The sequence below is a fragment of the Marmota monax genome, unplaced genomic scaffold, assembly GCF_021218885.2.
Source record: "Marmota monax isolate L192 unplaced genomic scaffold, Marmota_monax_Labrador192_F-V1.1 WCK01_AAM20220418_F8-fsc00462, whole genome shotgun sequence".
Taxonomy (NCBI): Eukaryota; Metazoa; Chordata; class Mammalia; order Rodentia; family Sciuridae; genus Marmota; species Marmota monax.
In genome coordinates this window covers 302211-312111 of record NW_026694290.1, presented here as the reverse complement: position 1 = coordinate 312111, position 9901 = coordinate 302211, and the positions used below count along the sequence as shown (strand labels likewise).

General features: G+C 42.1%; 1 gene segment (V, D, J or C); it reads right to left on the bottom strand.

Annotated features, from left to right (window-relative positions):
• Nucleotides 1-214: 214 nt before the first annotated feature.
• LOC124108986 (immunoglobulin lambda variable 3-9-like) lies at nucleotides 215-1049 on the bottom strand. The segment is given in 2 exon segments: nucleotides 215-597; nucleotides 979-1049. Coding segments are annotated over 2 exon segments (429 nt in total).
• Between the last annotated feature and the right edge of the window lie 8852 nt (nucleotides 1050-9901).

The window sequence follows — 9901 nt, the reverse complement described above, 5'->3', positions numbered from 1 at the left end:
CATAACTAAGACCCTGCCATAGTGGAATTCTCGTCAATACTAAGACTGGGTTTTGTATGACGGAAGACTTTCTGTGGCCTTTGGGAGTTGGCAGTTCAGGTTCCATTGGAATCAACTGATCATGGAGAGGTGCAGGAACCTGACCCCTATCTCAGAAACATGGGGGCATAGAAGGGAGCAGAAATCTCCACTCAATGTGTTATAGTCTCTGCTATCAGGGTGGCCAGGGCAGGGAGGGGCCATGGGTGCCATGCTGGTAGCAGGTTTTTGTCTCACTTCCCTGTCTGCCTGTGTCACTGTGAGCAACAGGGTAATTCCACACCTGACAGTAATAGTCAGCCTCGTCTCCAGCCTGGGCCCCACTGATGGTCAGGGTGGCTGTGTTCCCAGAATTGGAGCCAGAGAATCGATCAGAAATCCCTGGGGGCCTGTTGCTACTACTATAGATGACCAGTACTGGGGCCTGTTCTGGCTTCTGCTGATACCAGTGCACGCTATAGCTGCCAATGCTGTTGTCTTCACAGGTGATTCTGGCCATCTGTCCTGGGGTCACAGATACTGAGGATGGCTGGGTCAGCACATAAGAGGCTGTAGTTCCTATAAGAAAATAAAAGCAGAGGGGGAATTAATGGTGAAGTAAACTTCCAATGAGATGCCTGCTTTCTATGTGGTCTGGAGGAGCTTCAGGAATATTGTATGCCCAAGGGCTTGCCCTGGCATCGAAACCAGCCATAGGGGCCCATGAGCCTGACTGGAAGATGGAGGTTTTAACCCATGAGCAAACCTAACCCCTTCCCTCCTGAGGCTCACACAAGTCAGAGAGCACAGGGTGGGAATTTCAGCCCAAATTCTCATCCTACAGCAGATTCCTGAACATCCTTCCCACCACAGATAAAGCCCTGCTGAGCTCAGAATTGGGACCAGGTTGGTTAGAGGAGGTTTGGGCTGGGGGAATCGGTTGGGGCCTTGGAACAGCACCTGTGCAATGAGCCAGGAGGCTGAGGAGAAGGGCCATCCAGGTCATGGTGTCCCTGTGGCTGCTTCTTGAGTCCCACATGGGCTTTCTTAAACCAGGCCTCTCTTATTCCCTTGTTGAGGAGAGCTGCCCATTATGCGAATCATCCTAGGTTAGGGCTGCTACTATAGGAAGCTGTGTGGTGTCCAGAGCAGGGCTCATCCCCAGGGACAGATAAAGGGGAGGGGAAGCTCTGAAGATCTACCCTCAGCCCACAGAAGACTTCTTTTTTGATGGTCCTAATTTCTGGGCCATATCTCCACCCTAGGTAGTCTTCTTGCATTAATACTGGGATGGCCTGGTTATATAGAGATGAGTGTCTTTGTTATCTGAACCAACAGTACAGTTGACAGAGGCTTTGTCAGCTTTGGGATCCTGTCCCAGGTACAGATCCTAGGCTGTGTGAGTCAATCAACTTCTTCTGAAAGTGTACATGGTATCTTAAATATTCAATGTGGTGCTATAACTCTCTGTCCCTGGTATGAATGCCTCACGCAGATCTTGGGTGTTCTGCCTCATATCAACAGCAGGCTCTAGGCAGATTCAACACCTATGTTGTAATACTTACTGAAAATTATAAAGCTTCAATGTGGACTGGGAAATACTAGACATTCTACAAAGGTCAGATCAGAAAGACACAGACCTCAAAAAATAGTGCATCCATTTTGAAAACAATACTGGAGAAAAATCCAGCATATTCTTCAGGTCTCATGTCAAGGTCACTAACCCTCCCACTTGTGAAATCTCCCTTCTAGGATGAGATCTGGTGTTTGGGACATGTGTGGTAGAGCCAGAATTTAGACGAGCTGGGTGTGGGAAGGAGGTGTCAGGAAAAGCAAGAAATTTCCTGTGTAAATACCTAACAAATAGGAAAATTCTAGAACAGGTAGATATGAGAAAAATGGAGACCACAACTTTTTACTTGTTTCAAAGATGATGTTGTAGCAAAATGATGCCTTTTCCTCTAGATTTCAGTCTATGCTTACTAACCCTCCTGTGTGTTAGAATACTGAAATCCAGGCCCAGCCCCATGCCAAGGAGGCTTTGTCAGGTGGTTCTCCACTGCCACATGGTGGCCACTCCACGCTGGCTGCTACATGTCAGGGCATCCTTGGTCCAAGTGAAGATTCAGAACCTGCCTCTCAGGCCCAGGATTTCTTGATCTTTGACCAGGGGAGGAATTTCATCTTCTTAATATGGTTGTAAGAAGTCTCAGGACCAGAAAGGAGCATGCTTATATTACACAGGAAAATATGAACAGGTGCATTTGAAAGAGGAGGATCAGAGCCCACCTGAGTTATCTCAGCATATTTCTCTAGGGTGGTGAGTGGTCATGGAAATGATTCCAGGGCCTGGTGCTGGGTGACACCAGATTCAGGAACTGGCTCTTCCTAGGGTCAGCTGCAGGTGCAGAGTCAACGTGGGTGAGTGGTGACTCCAGAACCACAGACCCAGGCAGGAGTCCATTCACTACCAATGGTTATTCAGACCCATTGTGATCTCCACAATGCTGAAAATTCAGGAACATAATGAATCCTTTGCTCTAGGAGCTTCCATCTTCTGTCTGGCTCTGTGCTATGGACACAGTTTGCCAGCTAAGCAGAATCTCCTACCCACCAAAGCCTGTGCTTTGTATCCTCTGTTTCTTGAAAGTCCATATGTTTTTCCAAGTCTCAAGAAGCTAGGATTGACCATATAGTACATTGCATGAACATGGAATGGAACACTCAGTTGACTGGAGTTCCTTGTCAGTGCAAGTCTGCACTTGTGAGGGAGAGAAATATGTTGGTTTTTGCATCATTTTGTTTTGTAAGTATGAAAGTGATGACTAGAGCTGCAAGAACCATCCTGGGGTCTTAATTCAACAAGAAAAAATGTAAGAATAAGATGGTAAGAATGGTGGAACAGAAGCTGAAAATCACACCAGGTCCCAAGTTAAATTGGTGAGTAATTGAAATCAACAAACATTATGCCTCAGACTTGTGTTTTGGATGAGAAAAAAAAAATAGTCTCCATGTGCTCATGAGTCTGTTTTTGTGCATTTGATCTTGCATTTAAAAAAATTCCATGACCCACTAGGGAAATAATTAGCATAAATAAATCAATTAACTAAAATGATTAGGGAAAGAAACATGCAGGGGTAATGATAAGTGAAAAATTAATACAGTTATTAGAGAGAGTGACAGGCAGGCTGAGATATAACCTGAGGCTGGAATTCCCCTGCAGATGTGTCACTGGAGCTGCCCTCAGGACTGGTGAGAAATCACAGCACATGTGTGGGGACTGCAGAATCCATGAAGTGGGGGAGGAGTCTGGGTGTGTGATGATGGGAGAAGAAAGTGGCAATGTGAGGGGACCAGGACTGTAACCTGTTTAGTCCAACACAATATTTTCTCCTAAGGAGGTTTGATGGTAGGACAAATGCACAGTCATAGCTGTTGATGGGGAAATTTCCAGGTAATAAACTTGGTTCAATGGCATCTTTGTAGAACATTAGGAGCCTCAACTACAGGGAGAGATAAGACACAGTGGGTTCCCCAGTCACAGTCCTGCTTACCTGAACTCAATATACCCAGAGGCTGGTTGCTGGTTCCTCTCCTCTACCCTGTACCCACCATGTAGCCAGGTGGGAACTTAGGTTAGAGCCTGTGCCTCCTTTCCTGAGACAGGTGTTGAGTGTCTTCTAGTGTCTGGTGAGTGACAGCAATGTTTTCCTTGACAAGATTCCCTGACACTGGTAGTACAGAATATGGGTAGTGTACTTCATAGGAAAGAAAAGAAATGAGACTGAAAAAGGGAGTGACAATCCCTAGATGACTCAGGGAGGAGATCAGAAGCCAAGGTATGTTGATGGCAAGGGGGAGCAAATAGTCCTCCAACTATGGGAATAGAGAATATGCATCCTGTGTGATGAAGTCAAGGTGCTTCGCATGAAGATGGCCCTGGAAATGTATCCCAACTCAGGTATTGTGGTCATATTGCACCCATAATGGCTTTGGTGTGATCAGGTGTGTCCCAGATGTTGTGGTGAAAGGTGGATACAGACAAGTCTCCTCATACATATTTCCTGGCTATGGATATTTTCTATCCAGGTATGACCACATGCATTGATGGATAGCCAGAAGAGATCCACTTGGGTCTTGCTCCTGCCTAGAACCACACTTCTGTCAGTAAGTTCCCAATAAATTATACTTTGTGAAGATCTATAACTGTATCTTTTTTCAATCTCATGGCACCTTGAGCCCAGTTCTCTTATACTGTGGCTGGATTGTTCTTGAACCACGCCTACTTTCGAGTTGGTATCCCCAAACAAATTCAACCAGTTACATGTGAAGTTGTGCAACATCTCTGTAACTATATGTTTAGTGCTTCCTCCATTTTATTGATAATATGTTGGATAGAATCAACAAATGATGACTTGACCAGAGGTTCCAAAGTATACAGAATTAAAACAGGTCTTCTTTCTTCTTGAGTTTATTTAGATAACACTTAGGCTGTAGGCTGGGAGGCATACTTTGTTTATGTGCACATGTATGTGTGTCTGTGTGGGTGTGTGTGTATTTGACATGGAGTTCTTGCTGTTTCCCAGGCTGACCTTGAACTCATGGGCTCAAGCAATCCTCTGGATTCATTCTACCAAGCATTGGGACTGTAGGTGCATATCACCAGGCCTGACTATATAACATGTCTAAAAGGAAGAAATCATTTTTTCATTTTTCGATGAAATCCAAGGTGCTTACCACTGAGTAACATCCCCAGTCCTTTTTGTATTTCATTTGGAAGCAGGGGCTCACTAAGTAACTTAGGGTTTCACTAAGTTGCTGAGGCTGGCTTTGAGCTTCTGATCCTCTTGCCTCAGGCTTCTGAGCCACTGAATTCCAGGTGTGTACCACCCACACCCAGATAAAGGATGCAATTCTTACAGGGCTTCTCAATGACAAGGGAGAATCTTTCCTCTTAAAGTAAGATAATATGAGATGCATAGCTGTTTTCATGTGAAACAAATTGTGTGATTGCAATATAAACATTTGAACATCTGGATACCTCTCTGAACTAAAATTCAGAGATGAACACTATTAATGACATTGTCAATGTGGGGTATCTGTGGATGATGAGTGAGAAAAACGGGGGGCATGAAAATAAAGGATCCATTTCCAAACAATAGTCATATGGTTTCATGTTGAATTTCAAAATTGTCTGAAAATTCATTCCCATTGATCTCTGTTTTATTTGTTAAGTCAGAGATGTGTTTTTCTGCATTTTTTTTGGTGTGTGCTCCTCTGTCCATGGTAAAACTGACTCTGAAACTTGCAACACAGGAGAAACAGAACCTGAGAAAATGTTTCTTCCTGATGTTTCTCATGAAAATTTATGAAATTATCTTTATTCTCTGTATTTTCAAATTTATTTGGATTATAGTAATTAGATTTTCATGATGAAAATTATTTATTTTTTGCAGGTAAGATGAAATACTGCCCAGAATGCATAGAGCAGCTGTATGTGAACCCTGAAACACAAAGCACAGAAGGGAAGGTAGAGAGAAAAGACACCAGGGTGTCACTTAATCAGAGATGAGCTGTTTGCTTGTCCTTTCTTCCTCCTTGGTCTGGACTCCACACAGCCCTGGGACTTAAATCAGCACCACACGAGACAGGACAAGACCAGTGTTCAGTGTTGCATCCTAAGAAAGTGACTCCTCATGCTCAGAATAGGATTGAGAAATCATTTTTTGTTTCCTTTGTCTTCCTACTGTTCATTTTCAAAACCCAGCCACCAGGACATTCTGCTCCACTGACAGCAGTCACAGCAGAGGGAAGAAGGACCTCATCTTCTAGGAAGAGGATGGCATGAAGCTCCTTTGGTTTTGTTTCTGTGTCTTCTTGGTCCTCAATCTGAACATGTTCACAGACACAGATGTATTCAGTAATAAATGTGCACATTGTTTTAGCAGAGGAAGAAGGGAGATTACCACAGATAAGGTACAATTAAGAAGGTTGTTGAAAGAGATGAACTTGGGAAAGCACCTACCTGGATCACTTATGAGCTTCTAGTCTTATGTCTATACTGCATACACAAGGATCTGATGCTAAAGAAAATAAAAAAAAATAAAAAAACAAACAAACAAAAAAAGAACTGAAAACAAGATTTATGGGTAGTCCACAACCAATTCCCAGATGGGAGACTGCATGGTGTATATACCAAGTTAATGGAAATAGTATTGAAAAGCTTTTATAAAGTGACCTGACATAGAAACCATAACCCACCCATGGAAAGTTAGAACTCATATCCTGAACTCAACTTGGCAGACTGCCTGCTAAAGCAGAAATATGCAGATATGATCTGAACAAGATGCAGAGTTCTATAAAATAATATTGGAATGGGATAGTACAACTTTCTTGATATATAATGGATTAAGAAAACCTCAACATTCATGTGAAAGTGAAAAGGAGATGACAGAGGTGTGGGGTTTCTCTGAGAAAGGCTTTAGGCAGCCATTGCAAAACCCATCCCAGAAATAAGTTCAAACACTTTTCAAGTGAATGGAAGTCTAAAAAAATATAGGAAGGAAATTAAAGTTTAAAGGCAAACAGTTTGAAAAGATTACAGATGGAAGCTCTCCTGGAAAATATGAAATGAAGATTAGATGCTATACAGGAGTCACACTGATAGCCTTACAATATAAAGTGATCAAGGAAATACAAAGAAGGGAAATTAAGAAAGCAGAATCCTCCCGACTTCCCCAAATAAAACTTATCAGTAACCTTTGTTATTATCATGTGACCTATTATATAGGAAATGAGTGTGTTCACAGAAGAAGAAGCAGGCAAAAATTATAGTCTAATCTCTGGTTCTTCAAATCAACAAAATCCACACATTTAAAAAGTTCAGTACATGTCAACACAGGAACACGGAGGGAGCCACATGGAGGCTCATCAAATGCATCTTCTTGTTTTCATGAAAACGTTTTGGAGCCTCATCAGGCTTCAGCAATATTTTTATGGTTAGTAAAATGTTAGCTCTGAACTATGTTCCCTGGAGATTCTATAAGAAAGTTTCCTTTACTCTCTCACTCTCCCCAGCCTCAAGCACAACATAAACTCCAGCCCTGAGACACCTCCTCACCCTCCCAGAGTGGGTGCTGGATTCTGTTCATAGCATCACTGGTGAGCTTTTTATTCATGGCCTTGAAGACTATATGAAAAAATGCCTCTGAGGCATGTTTTTAAAAGTTTCACATACAGGGCTGGGGATGTGGCTCAAGCGATAGCATGCTCACCTGGCATGCATGTGCCCAGGTTTGATCCTCAGCACCACGTACAAACAAAGATGTTGTGTCTGCTGAAAACTAAAAAATATTAAAAAATTCTGTCTCTCTCTCTCTCTCTCTCAAAAAAAAATGTTTCACATACAAGGGTATCAGGAACAGGATAGTGGAGAGCTACACTGATTTGAAGCATTGAACTACAATGAAAATTGTCGATGGACTTAGACTTGAGAATGCCATGATCCCCATTGTGCAGTGAGAGCCATCCTGAAATGCTTGTACTAGTCTCAAGGCCTGTGGATAACAGGAATGGCCCTAGAGCTTAATAAAATTAGAATCAGTGAGTGAAGCTGGGTAGAGAAGCCGGTCAGTTTCCATCCTTTCCCTCTCTGTGGCTCTGCCTATCAGGCTCTCTCTATCCTGGAATTTTCTCTGCAAAAAGTCAAACACAGATTTGTGGAAAGTGAGACCAGGTGGAGTTGGTGATATGGTATCAGGGAGAGAACCCTGTGTGCCTTGTGAATGCTAAGTGTGACCATTTCCTTCTCAGAAATGTCCTATTCAGACTTGTTCAACTGGGGAAGCAGACTTTCAAAGGCACTGGCAGCAAAGACATCATGTACTCCTGAGGATGCAATGCCTGGTTGAGGCTCAGATTCTTGTCTGTACTTTCCTATCTCTGCTAGTCTCATGAGGATCCTGAGCAGGAATTTCCTAATTTTCCTTCTTACCTGAAGCCCCATGTTATTGTTTGGATGTGAGGTGTCTCCCAAAAGATCACATGTGAGACAATGCAAGAAGGTTTGGAGGAGAAATAATTGGGTCAGAGCCTTAACCTAATCAGTTAATTAATTCCTGTTGGGATTAACTGAGCAGTAACTGGAGGCAGGTGGGTTGTGGAGGAGGTGGGGCAGTTCCACCACTGTTCCCTGAATCCAGGAACAAAGGAAATGAAAGGATAAAATCTGGCATGAGGGCTTAACACTGTCACCTCATGCTGCTTATCATGAACCTGAGGTGGAAGCTTGGTCGTTCCTCCTTTCTTCCTCCTCCAGTAGGTCCGGGACAGATCCAGGCAGCAATTGGAAAAGAAGAAAAGATGCATCTTAAGGTAGAATTCTGGAGGTTCCAAGAATGAGGCAAGAATGCAGCCTTGGCTCTTAGTCATGGAATTTCCTAAGGAAAGTGGGAATTAGACTGAATGCCGAGTCCCCTATGGCATTAAAGAGTGAAACATTGGCAGGCATTTTGAAATATGAAAACTTTAAAATTCAAATTTCTCATCCATATTAAGCATTTTCTCACATATATACACATATACATACAGTTTAATTATTGGAGAAAGCACAGGAAAATATTGATGTGTGCTGAATCTTCACATCCAAAAGCTGCAAAGTGCAATGATAGGTGCAGAAATGATGTATTGGAGTTAACATATAAGATGTCAGGGGATGGAAATTTCATTGCTAACACTGGAAATTTTTTGTCAAACTAGTAAAGGTTGTCCTATCTTGTCTGGGGCCTCCACCTGCTGTTTAAAGAAATCCTGAAAATATAATCAAATACATATACATATACACACACACATACAGACATTACAGTGAGCAAAATTTATATTTCCAGTTTTCAATTTTGATATTTTCCCAGTGTAGTTACGTGTGCATTGTAACTTGACTGTGATGCTGGGGAGCTCCAGTAAGCCTTGCAATCATGAGAGAAAATAACATACTGCACAGTATTTGGAAGTTATAAGTAATAAATTTCAGCAGGCTAGGTGTATGAAAGCAGTGTTTACCTTTATTTTTTATTTATTTGTTTTGTCATGATGTAACTATCATTGCAGACCAAATGCCTGTACATATAATTAGCCTTTCAGTCTAATTGGGGTTCTTCCTGGTCATTGGATTTGTATATTGTGTAAATCATATATATTAAGAATCCCTGAAGAAAGGTGTTCTAACCCACCCAATACCTTTTCATTACTGAAAAAAAAGGAGCCCCTTAATTAAGAGTTTATACTATCCAAGAGAAAATTCAGGTACAGTAGTTGTGAGTGTATAAAAGAAGGAATTTCCACTCTCATTCTATCCCACTTTGTTTCTTTCATATGAGTTTAGAAATGAGTAACATTGATGAAAACCTGCACTTACCCTTCTCTCATTCCCTTTAAACATCATTACAACTTGTCTAAATTGAACTTCCTTCAAGAAAAGCAAAAGAAGATCCCGGACCCCAGGCTCACCATGACTAGAGTGTGGTAGATATAAAATGAATGAAACAATGTCACTGATGCAAACCAAGGCAGGCCTGCACCATGGAGGAACCTAGAGGCATTTACAATGAAGTTTCCCCTGAAAACTGGAGAAATTGTACCTTTAGGCATGGACTTGGTCCTCTTTCAACAAATGAAGAGGTAGAGAGATATACATCTGCTAAGACCACATCTCACAGATTAGAGCAAGCTGTCACTGTCAGAAGGATATAAAACAGTGGCTACATTTTTTTTTCATTATTTCAACGTGGACAGGAGGGAAGCTGAGAGAAAACTGAGTTTCTAATCCATTCATAAAGCAGTCTCTGTATAAAGTTGAGGAAGCCTTGTCAAAGCAAGGAGATTGTGT